The sequence below is a fragment of the Lutjanus erythropterus genome, chromosome 7, assembly GCF_056507025.1.
Source record: "Lutjanus erythropterus isolate fLutEry1 chromosome 7, fLutEry1.hap2, whole genome shotgun sequence".
Taxonomy (NCBI): domain Eukaryota; kingdom Metazoa; phylum Chordata; class Actinopteri; order Lutjaniformes; family Lutjanidae; genus Lutjanus; species Lutjanus erythropterus.
In genome coordinates, this window is record NC_139323.1 from 26,414,874 (window position 1) to 26,435,158 (window position 20,285).

A 20,285-nucleotide genomic window follows, 5' to 3' on the forward strand; every position below is an offset into this window, starting at 1 on the left:
CGCCATGTGGGGGTTCATACATTAGGTGGGATTGACATTGACTTGCATACTTACAGATACCTGATTCTGCATTTTAGGCTGTACTGGAGGCATTTTTCTATTCTGGTGTTAGTAACGGAACAGCCATAGTCACAAAAATTTACACTTTTAGACAGGGCTCAAAATTACCACCTGCCAAATGCTGGTAATTGGTGATAATAAGGAAGTGGCTGGTAGATTTGCTTCACTCACCAGCCTTAAAAATAATAGTAATTTGTGTGCTTGGTCAAAATTTAACATTCACTCATCATTTGGCCAGTGGACAAAACTGTTAATTTTACATCCTGCTTTTACATTCATGTGGAGTCTTGTACTCGTATTTTTTCAAAGTATAAAGTACTTTATTACAGTTAAAATAAGTTTGTGCTTTCACAGCAGTGTCTTCTACTTACTTGGCTTGTGTGTACCCAGTTGTAACTTCACAGAGTGCCAGCTGGCTCAACACTAAACTTTGAAATACTGTTTTTGCACATCTGCAACCGAACCAAAGTCCTGTCATTTTATCTGTTAAGACAGACAGAAAACTTACTTGGACATGTTTCTTGCTAGGCAGTCTTTCCGGCAGATTTCGCCCATGCCAGGGAAATGGTTAATTCTCTGCAGAGGGACAGGCAGACATAATAATGTTGTTAGGGCCATTACGCCACTCAATTCCACCCCCACCCCTTCATAAAAATGAGCACATTAAAGGCAGCAACCTGAAGTGAGCTTACAATGTTCTGACATTTATGCCCAATTACGGACTCAAAACAAAAAGGTGACGCTGAGACCTTTCTCAACCCTTATTTAGTTTACCGTGGGTTTTTTTATACTATTTAAAGGTTGGGGAGGGAAGAGGCGAGAAAAAAAAAAAACGATCAATCTCAACTCCGAGGGGCCGAGGTAATTGGTTCTGCATCGCAAGCTCCTGCAGTGACAGTTGAATGAATTGCTTTGAATGCGCCGAAAGGGGGGTGGGGGGTACAGGAAAAACTCTGGGTTTTCTGTATTCTTTGACCAAATGAGCCTGAACAGGGGCGTTAATTAGGCTCGTATGAACTGAAACTTGACAGCAAACTCTCACAGTACATCACTAAACGGAAAAAAGGAAAAATTAAAAGAGGGAGAAAAAGAGAGGAGAGGGGGAGAAAAAGAACGCAGAGTGTAAAAGGATCCCGTGATTATTATCCAAACGAGACAGACGTAATTAGGGATTCGGAAGAGATTGCACAATTATGCCAATGCCGCGAGACGGCGTGGCTTGTGAGGGGAAATCAAAACCAATTGTTGAGGGACTTCTACTTTTCTACTGAGAAATTATCTCATGAAACACCACAGCAGCACGCAAGAGCAAGTGAAAACAATTGACAGCAAATCACCAGTTCCATGTGAAACATTAGCCGCATTGCTACATGTTAAGCTGTTACAGTACTTGTAATATTCACTCTATTTAGCTGAACTCTTGCTGCCCCTGTCCTAACAAGCCATACTCTTATTTGCTTGTGATTTAATCAATCATTAGTGCCCAGTCTAATCAAATAAGCATGCCAGAAGATGGATGGGTAACGCTCAGAGCAGCAGCAGCAAGTTCACTCTGCAGGACAGGGAGGTCAAACAGAGGTAAGATCATTCAGACTAGTACACAGAGCTCAGAACAACCCTTGTTGTTTAGGCCCGTCTTGTCAACATCACCAGTGACATCTGAAACCTGACCCCCCACCCCCCGCTGCTCACAACTTGTCAGTCTACCTGTCAATCTTCCCATCAGTGTCTATGTAAGCTCTGCTGTTTCCTCTCACTCTGCCCATCCATCTATCCTATTTGCTGTCTCTTTCTTACCTCCCAGGGTCTGCAGAAAAGCAAATGGGCAGATTCAGCCTTCTGTCCATCTTCATTTTTTCCTTTCTTTCTGCTCTGTTTTATTTCAGTCTGATATTTACTATATTTAATATGAATATTTCTCCATTTCCATGGCTTTTCCTGACTCCATCTGTTCCAAATTTCTCTACATACAGCCATCTTTCCATGTGCTCTAATCTCTTTTTTCTTAATTTTTTCCTTTACCTATTCCTCTGCTACCACACGTGATGGGTAGAAAAACTGTACTGTAAGGCATGGTGGTGTTCAAACATTCAAAAGCACAAGCCATAGTTTTAATGAAAACTGTTCCATTTTATATAAAACTGTGTGCACATATGATACTTCCTGTAGACTGATGTAACTGTGAGTAAGGAATAAACAAGTATTGTGGCAATGAGAATAAGAAACTTTAAAAACTCTTCATTGTGTTGTTTTAATTATTCTTATTTGAACTGCAGTGTCACAAAGTCAGCTATTTATTTATTTAATTATAAAAAGGGAATTCATTTTCTTAATTATTGACAAACCACTTTGTAAGCAGAGGGCACATGCTCACTGCTGAGGTTAGCCAGCAATAATATATGTGTGGCTTTGGAGGGATAGTTGCTAATATTGTTAAGCATTGGCCCTACAGGCCATCAAACTCCTTAATTTGGTGGCCGAAGTACATTTTTGGTGGCTCAAATGTAAATTTATGTAAAAACAATACAGAAAAGGCAATTTAATACAACTTAACACAGCCTTCCTTAACTGTGACACTTGTGTTATCCACTTGTTCTATTAATTGTCATGTGGTGTTTGCTGAAGGCACTGTTTCTGCAGCACATTACATCCTTAGATGTGTCTGATTGTAGGCACTTACGCTCCTGCTTCAATTGATTCACTCCTAAATTTTATTTTCTATTTCGTTTTACATTTTTTCTTCTTTGTGAAATTGTAAAATTGTGCTGGTGAAGGGTTGCATTATTGCTATCAAACTGGTGGCCTCAGGGAGCCTCTGACATGGAATATTTATTATAATATATATAATATTGTTGCGTTATTTACTGAGCAACTCTTTGTTGCCAAAGGCCATAGGGCCATGGTTAATGCTGAATCTTACTTTGTTGTCCTCACGTTGTGTATATGCCACAATAACTGTGATAAATGGTAACAGGGATTAATTTAGGGTGTAATTGTTGTTCTTCCAATACAATTGTTACAATTGAGATTTAATCACATTTAAGTGCAAAATATTTAAAGGCTTGGAGAAGGCCTTGAAACATTGTGGTTCTGTGGTTCGTTCACTCTGTAAGAGTGTAAAAGCAATCTAATAATGCTTTGTGTTCTAATAAATTCAAAGAATCTGCAGAAAACCATGTCATGTTTAAAGCTAAAGGAGTATTCGAAGGAGGGGATTTGGTTTTCTGTACAGGAAAATCATTTAAATAAAAATTCTCAGAGCACAGGAGAGTTAAAGTAACTGTCATGTTCATTTCATCCTTTAAATCCCTTTCTTCTGCTGCACAGCACTATTTAATTTCAGAGGCATCTCTTTCACCTTTTCTTTTAAGGAATCCTTGGGGTAAATCCCTCCTCACCTTACCAATACAGTATTAGAGGCAGGTTATTTTGGTTTTAACATTCGGTTTACCTTCAAAGCCCGCTGAACACATATGATCTCTCTCAGATTTGCTCCTCAAGACTTTTCATTTCCAGTTAGCGCTACTGGCAGCCAATCAGTATCATGGTCTCTGGCTGCTGGCCACTGAGCGGCTTTATTGGAGCATACTGTAAAGGTTAAGATCCAGATTTTCCTGTTCACTGCAGCAATTGGATCTGACACCCTCATTCTTAAGCTTTCTTCTCTAACCTCTAGGCTACCATACAAGGTGTGCTGACTTGACATGGCAGCCATGCACTGTACCTGATAATTCCTGAGCTCAGCGATTTTCTCATGCTGCACGGCCGAGTCATTCCAGATGAGGTTGGCAGTCTCGTCTTCATCCCGGGTCTTGATGAAGTCCATCTCATTGATGACTATACGAACTGGGGAAAAACACTCGCATTAGATGATATTTAATTAACAGAGTTAGCTATGTATTCATTTAAAGGACCAGTGTGTAGAATTTGGTGGCATCTGCAGTGAGCTTGCAGATTGTAAACACCTCATCTTACTCGCCCCTTCCAAGCATTTGGGTTCCAAAATGTGAAAGGATTTCTCTAGAGCCAGTGTTTGGTTTGTCTGTTCTGGCTACTGACGTAGCGTATATGAAGATAGACAACAAAATAGCTCCCCAAAAATCTTGATTGCCCTCTGGTGAGTGCACTATAGGTCATAAACTCTCCCAAACTAAAGGATATCAAATACATTTTGTCCCAAAGACGGTTTCTCTAATTTAAGATAGTTCTTATCCTGCTAATGCACGTTCAAGTGATCATTTTTTAAAATCCATTTTGTTCTAATTTGTTATTTGATGCTATAAGAGGGGGTTTCACATCATTATTGAAAGCTGAGACCTGCTTGCAATTGAGCTGTCCTGCCATTTGACATTTGACCTCGATACAGTGGCTCCATCCCTGATCACTACTGTGCAGACTCTGGCTCCAAATGACATCATCAGTTCAAGATAGCAGAACCTGTTTCTGGGTTATTTTGTCTCCATTTTTGTACAGTGGACGGAAGTGGTGTCGTGGTGTCCATCTTTATTTACAGTCAATGGTTCTGGGCTACTGTAGAATTTTTTTTTTCTTAAATACTTTATGGGCTTTGATAGTACAGCTTAAGTGGGGATAGGAAAGAGGGAGGATGAAATGCAGCAAAAGACTGTAGGTGGGACTCAAACCCACAGCTGCTGCAGAGGACTCAGGCTCAGTACATGAGGCAAATGCTCTCCCACCTGAGCTACCATGTCACCCGACTACTGTAGACACTTGGGGGTGCAACATGTTGGCCTCCCTGGAAGAGGCCCCACACCTTCTGTAGAAATAAATAGCTCATTCTAAGGTAACAAAAACACAACAATTCTTATAGTCAGGTGATTAAACACTAATGAACACATACTGAATATTTTATTCAATTTATGCCATATTCTTCCAATAAATCTCCATAAAATCTTTCAGACTGGACTTTTAAATAAACTGTTAACACAGATTTTTAGTAGCCATATTGATGATGACAAAACAACATATGAGAGCAAGACATTTTGCTAGGCTTAAATTCTGTTTTTGCATACATTAAGAGAGAGTCCAGGAGATGATAGATCAAAAAGCCCACAGCAATATTTACCATTCATGGACTGGTTGCAGAGCAGCCAATCGTAATGCCTCTCTTCAAAAAGATAAATTAATTGTCTGTAATGCATTCAAATCCCACTGGAAACCCCACAGTATGAGAGATAGGTGGCAAGTCCATTTGAACATTAATCTGACAACAATTCATTATTCAGTGAGTAATGAAAAATTCATATGCCCTAACGAAAAGAGGTATTAATTAATTTTATGAAAGCCTTCACAAACCTGGAGAAGGCTTGCCTAATGTTGCATGATGGCACTTGAATGGGAAAAAGGTGTTTCCGATGTAACGTCATCCATCGGTTAACACTGGAGGAGGCTAACAGTGTTTTGCTAACTGGAACACGGAGGGTTTATAACACAACAGGCCTATGCTTACACCTAGCTAGAGTGCAAAGCTATAATCAATCCTTTCTTACACATCTGACCAAACAGCCAGCCTTTACATTCCCTTCTCAGTGGGTGTAAAGCAAATTTCCAACAGCATATTCCCTGACCTTTAACCTTTACCTGTAATACTATCAATTCTGAAACAAAAAAAGACAGCTGCAAAAAAGGTAACAGCAAAAATGAGCCATCCATCTGGTCCTTACTGTTAATTTCCCTTCAAAATAGCCCCTGCACTACCCTCAGAATGGCCACTGTGAGGGTCTCGTCACAGCGAGCAAACTGACTCACAGCTAGACTCCCATCTACCTACAGGATCCCGCCAGCCCCCAACTTCTACTTGCTGCTGCTGACTCCTTAGTTTCATAGGTTGTAGTTCACCCCTGAGAGCTGTGCTGCCACACAATATACTGAACATGTGAGGAGTGCTTACTGTGCTCTTTTGGCCCCTCTCAAAAAAGCCTCGCTGCCAAGTTAAATTACCTCAATAAAGATTTATGTATGTATGTAAGGCTCGAGCTGTCTCTGTGTGAACTGTTAGGCTGCACAGCAACTCTATTAGGTTTAATTTAAGACATTAAATAACTACAGTCTCCTTCAAACAATCCACCACAGCAAATTAGATTTTATTGTTGAGACGACAGTATGATTGGATTTGTAGTGTTTTGGAGGGACCAACAGAGCCACACTGAGAGCTGTATCCAAAATTAATATGCAGTTCACTGTGTACAGAGATTGGAATCTGAGGCTGTATTTTACTACATAAACAATGTAGCTATATCAGATATAAAGTTAGCTTACCAGACAAGACCAATAATCTTTTACTGTGTGTCCATTAAAGGTTCTGGAGAAAGATGGTTGATTATTGAGTCTCATTCCCAGGTCATCAAATACTGCCGTTTTGGGAGTGACACTCAGTAATCAGCTGTCTTACCGACCTCCAATTGGCCAAAGTCTCCCATCACAGGCTAGATTTTCTAAAGCCTGAAAAAAGAGCCAAGAGAGGGAGCAGAAGCCTAGTTTTTTCTCAGATCATTTGAATTTTATTAGGATTAAAGGGTAACTTTGGTATTTTTTAATCTGGAATCTTTATTACCATGTTCTTGTGTTACTAATGTTACTAATGGGGACGACAATTTTTGAAATTGGCCCAGTACTGGGGGACAGAAGCAAAACTGAGCTAAAACGCACCATCACATTAAGTCCACTACAGCCAGAGATATACTGCATGCTGTTCAATCATGGGTTCGTGTATGCACAGCACTAATTTCTACGGATGTGCACCATGTAAAATACACATATGGCTCCAGCCTGAAAGTGCTTGTTTTTGCCACTGACAGGCTCTGATTGTAATTATAAGTGTGTGACAATTTTAGAGAAAGGAACGCTACAGAGATACCCCTTTTTTTAAATAGAGGTAAGGCCCACTGCAGCTCATCAGATCAGGCATCACATTTGAAATGCCAACACGACAGAACCAGCAGTATTTTGGGAAAAGGGTGCTATTTATACGTCTATATCTGTTTCTTTAGTACTATCATTAGTAATAATTTATTTACTTAATAAACTATTGTCCTCTGAGGGGAAAAAAATTCTCACCTTTTTTGAGGCCAGACTAAATGGTGCACAATATTCATGTTTCTGTATTATGGCAGCCAGGGTAATTTACATCAGTTTCACTCTGACAATTTAGATCAGCGAGAATGCTTTACACTATAGCAGACAGCAACATACACAGAGGAGATGAAGAGGGAGAGACAGCATCTGAACAGCTCAGTTCATTATAATTTAGAATAATGCAGTCCAGTGGCAAACATTTCATGGAGGAGGAGGGGGTCTGTTTGTCTGGGTGTCAATATAATTCTGACTCCAGTCTTCAGTGTATAAACCACAGAACTCTACATTAACATTTAGATTCATGATGAAAAAAGTTTTTATTTTATGTTGACACTTCACACACACGCTTCCGCCCTCTCTGTCTGCTGCCTTTCTCTCCTCCTTCGTAATTATTTCTGATTAATTAGCACAGGGCTTTGGAGTATTTCAAAGTACACAAAAGGGCTTTTGAGTTAAAAAATAATAATAATAATAATTGTCTTTAGTTTACATATGTCCCTCCCTCTCTCTCCCTTACCTGGTTTTAGGTGCTGCAGCCCTGTCAGGACCCACTTCTCATGTTAATGCCTTTTTCATTCCTTCCAGCTCTGTACAAACAGACAGACAGCTGCAGCTTTGGTCCTCATTTGACACTCCAAAATCGAAACAAGGTTTGAGTGGGAGCGTCAAGGCAGTTTGATGACCCTCATAATGCTTGTAGTACATCTTCTGACAGTTAAAACAATAGACGCACTTCAAAATGCAAGCGTCAGATGCCTTGAGTGCATTTAGATTAAGATATGCTTTGTTTAACTACAAACAGCTGTTTTATTGTTTTTGCTACACTAACCACACTCCCTTTGCAAAACTGTTATTAATTAATTCACAGCCTTAGATGGAGAGGAGCAAGAGGGAGCTCGGATATCAGAGAAGCAGCTGGGAGAAATGGCCTATAGAGCCAGAATATTTTCACACCTAACTCTGTGAATTAAGGGTTTATTTGGACCAAACCAAACTTGGTGGTTGTGGGAATAGTGGAAAGAGGAACCATTACATTTTTGGCAAGTTTCATTTTGATTCTGTTGAGTTTGAATGAAGATAACACTGTTAAAATGATAGTCTTGCAAAAGGAATCTGGTTACTTTGGTGAGAGAAATAAAACACCTGTGTGTGGTTAAGCAAATCATGTCTTACTCTTAAAATAATCTCTGTATGGATCCTTTCAATAATGTAGTCAGACAGTTATAATAACAAACTGAGTCTGTCAGTGGCAAAACAAGAACTTTTAGTGGACTTAATGTGACATAGTGCAGTTGGCCCAAGGTATTAGGCTGTAGCTCAGTTTTGCTTCTGCCAGCTGCAGCATCGCCATCAAAAGCGGACCAATTTCACAAATTGTTGTGCTCATTTGTCACCTACACACAAAGGCACAGGAATATAGACTCCAGGTTGAAAAATAAAAGTTACCCTTTATAGGTTATTATTGAACTTTGCCTACTTTTCCCAGCTTAAATGTTAATAGTGCATCCAGCATGTCAATGTAAGTAATATGTGAGAAAAAAGGAATGCCTGAAGTTATACCAATACTACAACTGAAACTACAACCACATACAATGCTACTGAACCATTTCAGGCATATGTTCCAACAAAAAACATCAATACTAGGATAATGTTTATCATGAAAGGATTTCATCAGCCACCTCAAAGAAAGCTGCTTTTCACTCCACACTAGCTTCTCCATTAAGATGAACTCTTTGATCAAAAGATATCTTAGCTTTGCAGACTGACATTTCTGTAGTGAATGTGCCTGTTTTAACTTATTTTCAGGCCTGTTTTTAATCGTGTCTAAAATCTTTAATGAACAGTGTTAGGTGTTGCTGACATTGCTGTAATCTCAAAAGTATTTTAATATCATTAATAATAGTTTACCGTACCAATCTCATATTTGGTGCCAGCGACATTGGCGGTAATAGTGCCTTTCTTCTTTTTGGTGCGCACCTTCCTCTTCCCACTGCTCTGGTAGGAGCCCACAGATGGCCCGTTCACGGGGGACGCTCCTTGATCCTCTGGAGGAGGAGACAGCATATAAGAAAGCTAGATACAGTCACAGCTTGTGCTCCAGACTGTGAGAGAGCAGGAGCACTCTAATATATTTTCCATTTCCATTTCTGCAGGGGATTTAGTGGGGTTTGTTTATGGGGCTATAGGGTGTAAATGAATTAGGCGTCTAGTTTGTTATAGCTGCATGCATCATGATCCTTTTATCATAATTTGTGTGTGTGTGTGTGTATGTGTGTGTGTGAGAGAGAGAGAGAGCGAGAGTGTGGGTCTGTGGGTCTATCCTGGAGAGAATAATACTGATGAGTAGGCAGGCAAGTACATGCTGTATAAGCAGAGGTAGGAAGTAACTAAGTACAAATACTCTGCTACTGTACTTTAGTAGATTTTTCATGTGTTTGTACCTTACTGGTGTATTTATTTTTCTGACAACTTTTTACGCCTCACATTTTAACACAAGTATCTATACTTTCTTCTCCTTGCAATTTCAAAACAGACCTGTTACTTTAGTTTAATGCATTTGAGTGATGCACGCTGCCTTCACAACATCAAGACTGATTTCAGCCTAAATGGATGGGACGACAACACATAGAGAAAACAATTCCTTGGTGTATCTATTAGGGCATATCATGCACAACAGATGTAACAAGACAAAAATTACATAACAAGACAATAAAGTCAATAACGAGACAAAAAAGATGCAACAAGATGAAAAACAATGTGATAAACATAACAGGACAAAAAAAAAAAAACAATGACTTAAAACAACTTAACAAGGTGAAAAAGTAGTAACTAGACAAAAAAAAGCGAGAAATACATAAAAGATAAAAAACAATGTAATACAATTAACAAGATGAAAAAGAAAAAGAAAACTTCATAAAAGACAAAAAAGACAAAATGACAGACAATGTATTACATGTAACAAGACGGAGAAGACATAACAACACTAAAAATTCAGTCAAAGACACAACAGGACAAAAACAACGTATCAAGATAAAAAAGATATAACAAGATGAAACAGACATAAGAGGGGGGACCTACCGGAGCATAGGTGATGTTCAGTTAGCTTTGCACAGAAACAGCCGGTAGAAATGTTTTTCAGAGGGCCACCTTTTACTTTTATACTTTGAGTACATTTCAGAGCTTGTACTTTTTTACTTTTACTTGAGTAAAGAAGTTGAATCAGTACTTCTACTTTTACTAGTCCTTTTTTACACAAGTATCTGTACTTCTGTTAGAGTAAAGAACAGGGTACTTTTGCCACCTCTGTGTATATTAGCAGGTGGCCGTGTGTGTGTGTTTGTGTGTGTTTACAGCATCTAACAGAATAACCCTGTCAGTCCTGAGAGAGTTGGACCTCTCTTACTCACCTCCTTCATTGGGAGGGGAGGGCATCTCAGGGGCTGGAGGAGTGGAGGGGCAAGCCAAGCGTTCTGCCAGGCTTGGCGGGCGGGTGGGCCTCGCAGGGTACTCACAGCACCCTCCAAGGGCTCTCTCGCACTCGCACTAGTTAGTCTTCCCTGTCTTGGGCAGTGTGGACGATGTGGTTGAGGATGGCCCGATGGATCATCTGAGCATCTCCCCGGCGCTTTTCAGCAGCATAAAGAGCAGCAGCAGAGTCTGAGTAGGCAGGGGGGAAGAGTGGGATGGGGGAAGGCCTCTCAAGGGTCTACACAGCCCCAGCTTATTTACAGCCCCAAGAGGAGATAGGAAGGGAGGGGGGTGGACAGAGGGATGGATAGGAATGCCTGTGGAGGAGAAGAAAAAAGATACTTTACAGCTGCAAAACAGTAGTAGTAGTGGGATGACTGCTCAGAGGGTGACTACAGAGTACGCTGTGGATCGGTGTGTATTTTCTCACTGGACTGGAGAGCATTGGACATGCTTTTGATGTAAAGCAGCAGAAACAGCACGGCACAAAGGCCTATCACAGGCTACATCAGTCAACCTGACACTCAGCCTACCAGTCCAGTGAGAACTCTGTTCAGTTCTGACATTGCAGTACTACTAATGAAATAATCTAAAGCTATGTGATGTCCACTGCACTAATTGGTATTCCATGAAACCACTGTGAAATATTAATGTGGCTGTCGAGTAACGGGTTTGCAGCATCTCGTTGTGTCTCATGTTTGTGCCAGCTGGGTTTCACTGTATGGCTGAGAGGTCACTTCATTCAAACAGATGGCATCTTTACAGTGGTTTGTTAAAAGGATGCTGCGGGCTATGAACAGTGTGGGAAATTAACACCAGTCATCAGCCAAATCCTGTTATTGTCTGGCTGTGGTCTGAGAGTGTGTCTTCAAACCACTTTTGGATGCAACACACCATTGTTGAGATGTCCTGTCGCATTTAATTTTTTGTTGGCTGGGACAACTAAGTGACTCAGTGGTTAGCATTGTTGCCTCACAGCAAGAACAGACTGTGGTTGAGTCTGTCTTCTTTGTGTGAGGTTTGCAAGTTGTCACTGTGGGCTCTAAAGTTGTCAAAAGTATCAATACTAATACTAATACTTTTTCAATACCACGTTTAAAACAATGCAATGCTAACACTCAATAGTATCCAAAGTACTGAAGCGATGACAAAAGATTAGATCGACATGCTCATTTAAGACCTCAAGTCAGTTTAGTCTTTATTTTCCTGCCTGAAATTTGGCTTGCAGCATAGGAGACTTTTTTCTGTACCAGCACTGTGTGCAAGTTGTGAATTTTAAAAAAGAAATAAATATATCCTATTTTGTGTGCCAAGGATTTTTTCCATGGTATCAAAAGAGGTACTTAGTATATTTTATAGGCTCTACAAGTATTGTATCAAAGTATAAAATTCTAGTATAGATCTCATTCATATTCTGAACAGAGGATTTAGATAATTAGTCATAATGTCGTAACCATCCAGTGTAGACTTAATATGAGCTATGAGACTGTGAAATAATGGTATATGTTCCAGTAGAAGCCACAGGTCTGTGTGATATTAACCTTGTTTAAAGAAAAATATGTTATATTCACAATAAACAGAGAAGCACTACACTACCCACAATCGAAGTGTAACAGCCTCTTACCATGGAAATGTTTACCACCCACATGATTGGGTAGTTCTGCTTGCAGGCTGGCTAGTTAGGTAGCTAACATATGTCATACTAATAATGCCATTGTGCTGCACTGAATATAATTTATATACACACAACACAAACTCCAACATATTACAGCAATGTTGTTAACAATATAAACCCTATAATGATGACAAAACTTAAATTAAAGAGGCACTGTCATTCTCTGTGGTTTATGGGGTGAGTAGTTCTTTCACTCTTAAAATAATTATGTACAGAGTCGTGTACCTTTGCCTTTTTATTCTGTTTTCCAATCTGGTTTTTAATCTGAATCAAATGTTTTCTGGTCACAATTCATTTTATCGTTGGTGTGTTTGGTTCCAGGCATAAAACTCTTTATTTCATGATTTTCCAAGTTAAGAAAATGAATAGCCCATTAAGGGTCCAGCATGTGAGACTTACAGGGATTTACTGGCAGAATATAGCAGAAATGCAACATAATATTCATAAGTGTGATTTCATTCATATACAATCACCTGAAAATAATTTCTGTTTCCTTAAAATGAGCTGTTGTTGTCAACAGAGGCTCTAGATACAGCCTTCTGTGTTTTTTCTGAGTTTTGCAGCCAGCATCAGAGTTTCACTTTTCACTTGCCCAACTGGATAAGTGGGTTAGAAATCTTCTTGCCTGAAATCTACTTGCCCAAAGCCAATTTTTACTTGCCCCTGTATATACTGTTTTATTAGCAGTTATTAAATAAGAAAGACTAAGATTGAATCTAGTGCTGCATCATCACTAAAATGTCAGAAAACGGTAAAAAAAAAGGCTCAGTTTGTCTTTTTAAAACCCAAAGACATCCAGTTTAATATGATAAAGAAAAGTGGAAAATTTCCATATCTGAGAGAGTGAAAAGAGCATTTTCTGTCATTTTGCATGACAAATTACGGTAACAATTAAAGTAGCTTAATAGTTTTAATAGTTTTAAGTTTGTTATTACCACTCACTTCTTTGCCCCAGGAGAGTGGGAAATCTGTATTGTTGAGCCCTGACCATAGGTTCTCCTACACACTTGGAATACAAGAGTGAGGCCAATTCTTACAATCTGAACACTCTTTGGTAGATGCCACTAAATTTTACACACTGGTCCCTTAAGGTCGCAAGAAACCATTTCAGGTGCCATAAGCCAAAAAGTTTAGGAACAGTTTCCTCCGAAGACTTCCTCTTTACAATTATAATAACGTTTTTGGAATGATTCATGACATACATGATATTGCACGCATGCAAAATCACTTCCTGCTCAGCCTCTTCCTATAGCTGAAAAGAAAAAGAAAATTCTGATCAAAAAACTTCAAAAATTGAGGTTATCAAGTCCATGAAGTATAGTGACAGATATAATCACAAGAACTATAAATCACAGGGTAATACACACCAGCTACATCTACAGTACACTGGCTTATGGTGAATCTTTTGTATTTCATAAAGAGATCAACAGTGGCCTCTAGTGGTGAGAATACACTGAAAAGCCCTTTTCCTATTTACCAAGGTTTACTATACACACACAAACACACATCTTTAGTGTACACGTACACACATCAGAAAATATGCAAACACGCTGACTTGAAAAGCAATCCTATCGATTCGATCAGCATCCCCTGGACAAATTAGAATGGGGAAACAATCCAATCGCATTACTTGATCACTCAGTAGTCTTCACTGTCAGCCTCTTGGTCTGCCTGTGGTAAGCACAAGACATTGATCCTGGGGAGGACAGAGACTGGAATGAGATCAGTGCAGAGGAGGGAGAGCAACAACAAAGAGTCACAGTGATAAAGTGAGGCAAGCCGTGCCGATGACAACCTGCCCCCTCCTCCCAGTGGTGTACTGGTTCTCTGTACAGGAGCCAGGGCACACTGTCTCTATAGGAGGAGCACTGGACCTTGGTGTCGTGTAAACCCTCAGGAGAACAGGGTGAGGGGGTTGGGCATATATGAAGCAACTAAACACCTACAAACACACACACATACAACAAGAACACACATGCATACTCTAATGCAAGTAATCACTGATACGTAATCGTAATACATTGCTGCAATGTTATTCCTAATTATTCTGCACAGTATTGCAGAACAATTAATCTTCGTAATTTAAAGAATTATTCATTGCTCTTTTTGTGTTTCATCAACACTGAGTATCAGTGTCTTAATTGTTTTCAGCAACAGTACACAGTCTAAATTAAATACAAGTTTTAATGTTGCTATTTATCCCAATATTAACCATATTAAATAGTGTTAACACCCACGTTGTTTCTTACTTTCAATTTCAAAGTGCTAATATTTTTCAGTGAAACTTGCACTCAAAACTTTTAAGTCACTGAGCTGGTACGATTAGTCTGTTAATCAATATGTTTTCAGCTATTAAATTAATCTCCAACTATTTTGATAATTGACTAATAATTTTGAGTGTTTTTTTTTTTTTTAAGAAAAAATCTCCAACTCTGTCCAACTCAACTCTGATTTCAGCTTCTCAAATGTGAATGTTTTAGGTTTCTTTATGCCTCTATGACAGTGAAGTGATTATGTTTTGGTTGTGGACAGAACAAGACATTTGAGGACATCACGTTGGGCTCTGGGAAACAGTGACAGCATTTTTCACAATTTTCTGAAATTTTATGGGTCAAACAACTAATCAATTAATTGAGAAAATGATCAACAGATTGATGAGTAATGAAAATAACTGTTAGTTGCAGCCTTCTGTTTTTCTCTGCCTTTCATTAACCCACATCTGTGGCTTTTGTCTTGATGCATTTTATGTTTGAATTGACTTGATGTTAAAATCTGCCATACAAATAAACTTGCCTTGTCTGGCCTTGCCTTACATGCTACAAAAATAACTAAAAAGATGCACATTCAAAAACAGAAAATCTGTTTTCAAATATCTGATGATGTGATTAAATGTATTTCCTCATGCCTCTGAGTGTAAAATGTCAACACAGATTTCTATCTATGTTTGTTTGACTGACCACCATAAGGTCACAGTTGAGGCATTTATTGCAATGATGGATGAACTGGCAAAAACGGCTCTGTCGTGTTTTGCTTTTTTATCTTGGTGTTTGTGGTGGTTATCAACCACAAGATGATCCAGTTTTTCTTGCATTCACATGATAAGAGTGAGACTTCAATGTAAGCAGACAACAGATTAAAGTGACTGTAATCATTGACAGATAGAGGGACGTGAGCAGGACATCCTGTTGTAAAACAGGCTTGAACTGAGTTCAGTGACCAATGTCACATGTTATATCCTTCCTATGGCTTCAGTACATTTAAGATTTCCTGTCTAATCAGTCGGAAAAGATAACAACTTTAAAAAGAGACACTCCAGATAATGTATGCTTAGTAGAATACCACTTGTTATTTTTTTTACATTTGAAGCCTCTACATATTGTGATGTCATTACCATGAAATTAAAAAAAGAGTCCTTTTGAATACAATTTGAATAAAGTGACTTATAGAGTGATTTACGGTGCTGTGATTGTTGCTTACCCACCCTGTTAATGCAGGTATGCCTCCTTTTGTGTGCAGCAAGTGAAAACAGAATTTTTTAAATTATTTTTTTACCACAGTGAAAATGATGTTTTTCAAAGGCTAAACATCAACAAATATGGATTGAAGAAGAATACTGCATTAGATAAAAACATGTTGTGAACTTTGGCAAGTATTACATCCATCATTTTTCAATTAATAATGACTTTTGGACTTTACCATCCTCTGGAATAGGGGTGCACAATTAATATATTGTTAAAAATATTGTTGAAATCACAATATGGCCCAGTGTAATATCCAAATCACAGAAGCTGCAATTTTTGGATAAAGCAAAAATGTGTGATAAACAGCATTATACTGAAGTACTATCATGCTACACAGATGCTCTGGCCTACAAGTCTTGTTCTCCATGTAAGAAAACATGTTTGTTGTTGAAAATTGTGATTTAAAAGTTATTGCAAATGTTGAATGTGTAAAAAAATGGTATGGTTATGAAAGAAGCTTAACACTGTTAGGTACTATTTATTCCATTAACTGCAGTCATATATACTATACTGTATTATTCTGCAGCATCTCTGAGCTGTGCCCTTAGATGTTTTTTTCCCCATTTTGTAGTTTCTATCAATCATCTGTTTACTTTTTGTCTGATTTTAAGGAACTCAAAATTTGAATAAAATTAGGTTCAGACTTTACTTACATTATTTAACAATACATTCTATTTAACAATACATTCTACCGCTGGAATGATCACCACTAATCCCTCAGTGAAGTATTAACAACAAAATCTTAACTAAATCCCCTCGACAAACTAGACTGTACTGTTAATCCTCTGATGCAATGACAGTTTTTCTCCAACAGAGAGAGCCAGAGGGCCATCACCACAGAGCTGAAATGAATGGGGAGAACTCCTATGGATGCTGAGCTCATGCACTTCCCCTCTGCCACACACCACACAGAAAGGCTTCATTGTAAGAAGTCAGCTCTTCATGCTGCTCAGCTGCACCACTCTCTGTTTCACAGGCTCTAAATGCATGACAAATGCATGTCTGTCTTCCAGAGCATTGTTATGCAGTTTTCCCCTTGTGTGTTAATGTGTGTGTGTCACGTTATGGTACGATATTTCTCAAGAACATATATATCTTGTATGCAACATTTAGTCTACATCACAAACATTTAGTGAAACAATGTCAAGACGTAAAGTGTTCCTAGTTCAAAACTCACAGATATTCACACAGATATTATCCAACTATCATAAGGAAATGGCACTTCAAAAATATGATACCCCCTTTTATATCAAAACCAAATCCAAAAAGACAGCGAAAATACTTTCACAAGAAGTGCGCCAAAGGAAAAACTGAACCAAAGCAGTAGACTGTTTATTCATGACAAGTGGTGTCACACCTATTACAGTCCCTTCAACAACAAACAGTACATCCCTGAGGGATTTGTTTTATGTTCTCCCTGCCTTACATGAAACTTGAAAGCAGTCGTCAAAAAACAGAATCAATAGAGAGGCTTGGGGAATCACCACTTAGCTTCATATTGTGCTGAAAGTGCAGGATTTACAGACACAAGTTCTTTTCTGTATGCAATATCCCCGGTCTTGCCATTACAGCACTGCCGGGACCTCAGGGAATGTATAACCATTTCAAAGGGCAGAGACACTGGCTAAGAATTGAGGCATGTTGTGGGCCTACTATTACACATGCTTGACTGAAAAGCAAATGTAAACAAAAGAGTTTTTTTTGTTTTTGTTAGAAAATGGACCTCTTGTCATATAAATAGTATAACCTTTTCACTGGATATTTTCTTACACTTAAAAGGCACAATGACAAAGTAATTCTGCGCATCTTCAAGGTCTAAAACATATAGTACACTTGCAAAATCCCTTTTGTAAAAACTGTTTCTGCTTCTATCATTGTCTATTTGGCCCCTACCACAACATTGTCTTCCCAGGGAAAAGTGATAGCTGAGTTTGCGGACTTCTCTCACAGGAAAGTAGTTGGTTTAGAATTGCCAGCAGTTCTAAAATTAGCTCGAACCAGTGACCCAACTCTGGCTTCGTGCCTTCTTCCAGATACGAGGAGGAACAAGTGTGGGAGCCATCAGCCCACGGGGTACTGAAATACACCAACAAACAGCTGAGTGTTAAGCTTAGCTTTATCGGAGAAAATCTACAGAAACACATACAAAATGTCAGATGTACAATTCAGTCACTGTCTTAAAAATGCTATTAAACATTTATGTTAACTACAATCTTGCCTGACCTTACTTTTGGTAAAGAATGGCAAATAACTTAGATAGTTGTTTCAATGTGTGCAAAAGTGTTCAAAAGCACTGCACTGTTGCAGCTTTATGTATAGAAGTATATCATCAACACCTTTGAATATGAGTTCAACTGTAAATCAGACACTTTGCTATAAATTCATATGTAATCCTTGCCAGGTAAGACTGGGTTTCAGTATATTGTATACAGTCAGAAAACAGAGCAATGGTCTTTAGATATAAGAGAATTTAAACACATTATAAAGGACTTCAGGGCTTACAGTATTTTGTCAAAAACTGTTGAACATATTGCATTTAATTTTCAAAATGGAAATGTGATAAACAATGTAAAAGTCCAGTCTTTGGAGTGTGCAAATAGACGAAACCAACCTGCATTTATGGTCTTTTCTCACCTTAGAGGTGTCAAATAGCAACCAAGCCTAATCACTTAAATATTGTAGGTGCAATACTGCAACAAATATCCTGTATTAATCCAAAACCTTTAGGATGCCAACTGTAGCCTGCATGAAAGTAAAAGATTACACATATCATATCCGTCTTAATAGCCTTATCTCTGGGATATGTCCAGAAGGCAGGATGCCATGCAGAACTCATATGTTATGCTTTTATTATTATGTAATCCATCTGCTCTGTTGGGAATGGTCATCTACAGGGTGCTCTATCAGCATGTGGTCTCTAAGTGGCACACTGGGCTACAAACAGACTACACTAAATCAAATGGCTCTTCAAACAAGCACCACATCCTTTATGTAATTAACCATGCTCTGAGCATCCAAAGCTTGCATGCCAAGACAGATTTCTTAAGGGTATTTGCAAAGCTAAAATGAGCTAAGATGCTATGCTATCAAAAGAGCAGCGAGGGGACCTATGCATGTCACAGCATAGCAGTCAATATGGTATCTTCCAGATCACTGGAAGGATAGCAGGCCATCCCCTTTTACAGATCTTTTCAGGATTAGCATAAACTGGTCTTAAATCTCACATGTAATATCTTGGATATCAGGGTTTTTCAGGAAATTGTTGCGCTCACACATTTATGTCAGAAAGCCTTAGCAGGTGCATTATTGCTATTAGTTGCTAGCAAACAGTAGCTAACGTAAGGTTGCTAGCCACTTGTACAGGTCAGGTGCAATGATCAAACAGGGGAACAATCTGTGTTGCTATTCAGTTAGAGCTACCATAAGCGTTAAGTTGCAACCATCAAATGCACAGTTACAGCAACGTTAACATTAAACTGCCCTGCGAATGAGGGCGTTTTCATTCAACGTTGCTTCAAAATTAAATAACAAGTCCCTGAATGAGATAACGTCTTATAATTCAAGGGAAACACAATGACCCTGGGCTACTCTACAGTTAGCTTAGCCGCACTACCTAGCAAGGGATGGAGAGGCGAAAGCGAAGTAGCCCGTTAGCGTTACCTTATTTATTCCAGGCACTGGCAGTGCAGCTCTTCTGCTGGTCTCATCCGAACGACACAGATTCACGACACGTTATTAACGTTATTAACACTGGGGTCTTTCCAGAGAAACCGCCCAGTCCCAACAGTATTTTCAAGACTATAACAGTGTTTATAGAATGTAATGGCGTTACTACTTAAGACTGACGTTGGTTGACAGACACAAAAAAAAATCAGTATCTTGAAGACCTCTTGTGTGCTATGAGTGCTGGAGCGAGTCCATGGGCGAAACCATTCGCGCTATGAGAGGGGGGAACCCAGAAGAACTGCTGAAGTTTGCATTCTCAATCTGGTCTCAACGTGACGTTTACTGTACTGTAGAGCGTACCTGTTAAATCAGCACATATCATTTCAAACTCTAAACTGGTTGTGACTGAAGATAAAAGTCTTACCGCTGCTGCCAGTTATATTTCGCACACCTTCGGGTCTTTATTAAACGTAGGTTTCGGTGCAGCGCTTCCTCCACAAGTCGCTGATACAAACACACGGAAGCTACCTAGCAACTGTGTCGCTGACCATGGTGCTAAAGAACACCCTGTCGATTATGGGTGCGACCCGCTCAGAGGTCATAAACTTGCCATTCGCTATTCAATTATTTCTCGCTTTAATAACGTAGAATTAATATGATTCAAAATTCCACAAAAGACTCTTGTTTTCCTGCTTATATTTTGTGAACTACATATACATATGCATAAACCCGTTTATTTAAAAAAAATAATAATATTAAGGGAGACTGCGGAACTGTTGCAACGCTTATTGCATTTCTGT

At 39.0% G+C, this 20,285-nt stretch overlaps 1 protein-coding gene across 4 annotated transcripts in view; it reads right to left on the bottom strand.

The window, feature by feature from the left end:
* Window positions 1-19,730, bottom strand: part of ttll7 (tubulin tyrosine ligase-like family, member 7) — a 105,356-nt gene extending 85,626 nt beyond the window's left edge. For all 4 annotated transcript variants that reach the window (XM_084723339.1, XM_084723340.1, XM_084723342.1 and 1 more), the window contains exons 1-5: window positions 19,480-19,730; window positions 10,563-10,940; window positions 9,069-9,200; window positions 3,785-3,906; window positions 569-636 (exon numbers count right to left, since the gene is read on the bottom strand). In XM_084723339.1, coding sequence (XP_084579465.1) covers window positions 569-636; window positions 3,785-3,906; window positions 9,069-9,200; window positions 10,563-10,587 — 347 coding nt within the window. In that variant the 5' untranslated portion in view covers window positions 10,588-10,940; window positions 19,480-19,730. The remainder of the gene's footprint in view (window positions 1-568; window positions 637-3,784; window positions 3,907-9,068; window positions 9,201-10,562; window positions 10,941-19,479) is intronic.
* Between the last annotated feature and the right edge of the window lie 555 nt (window positions 19,731-20,285).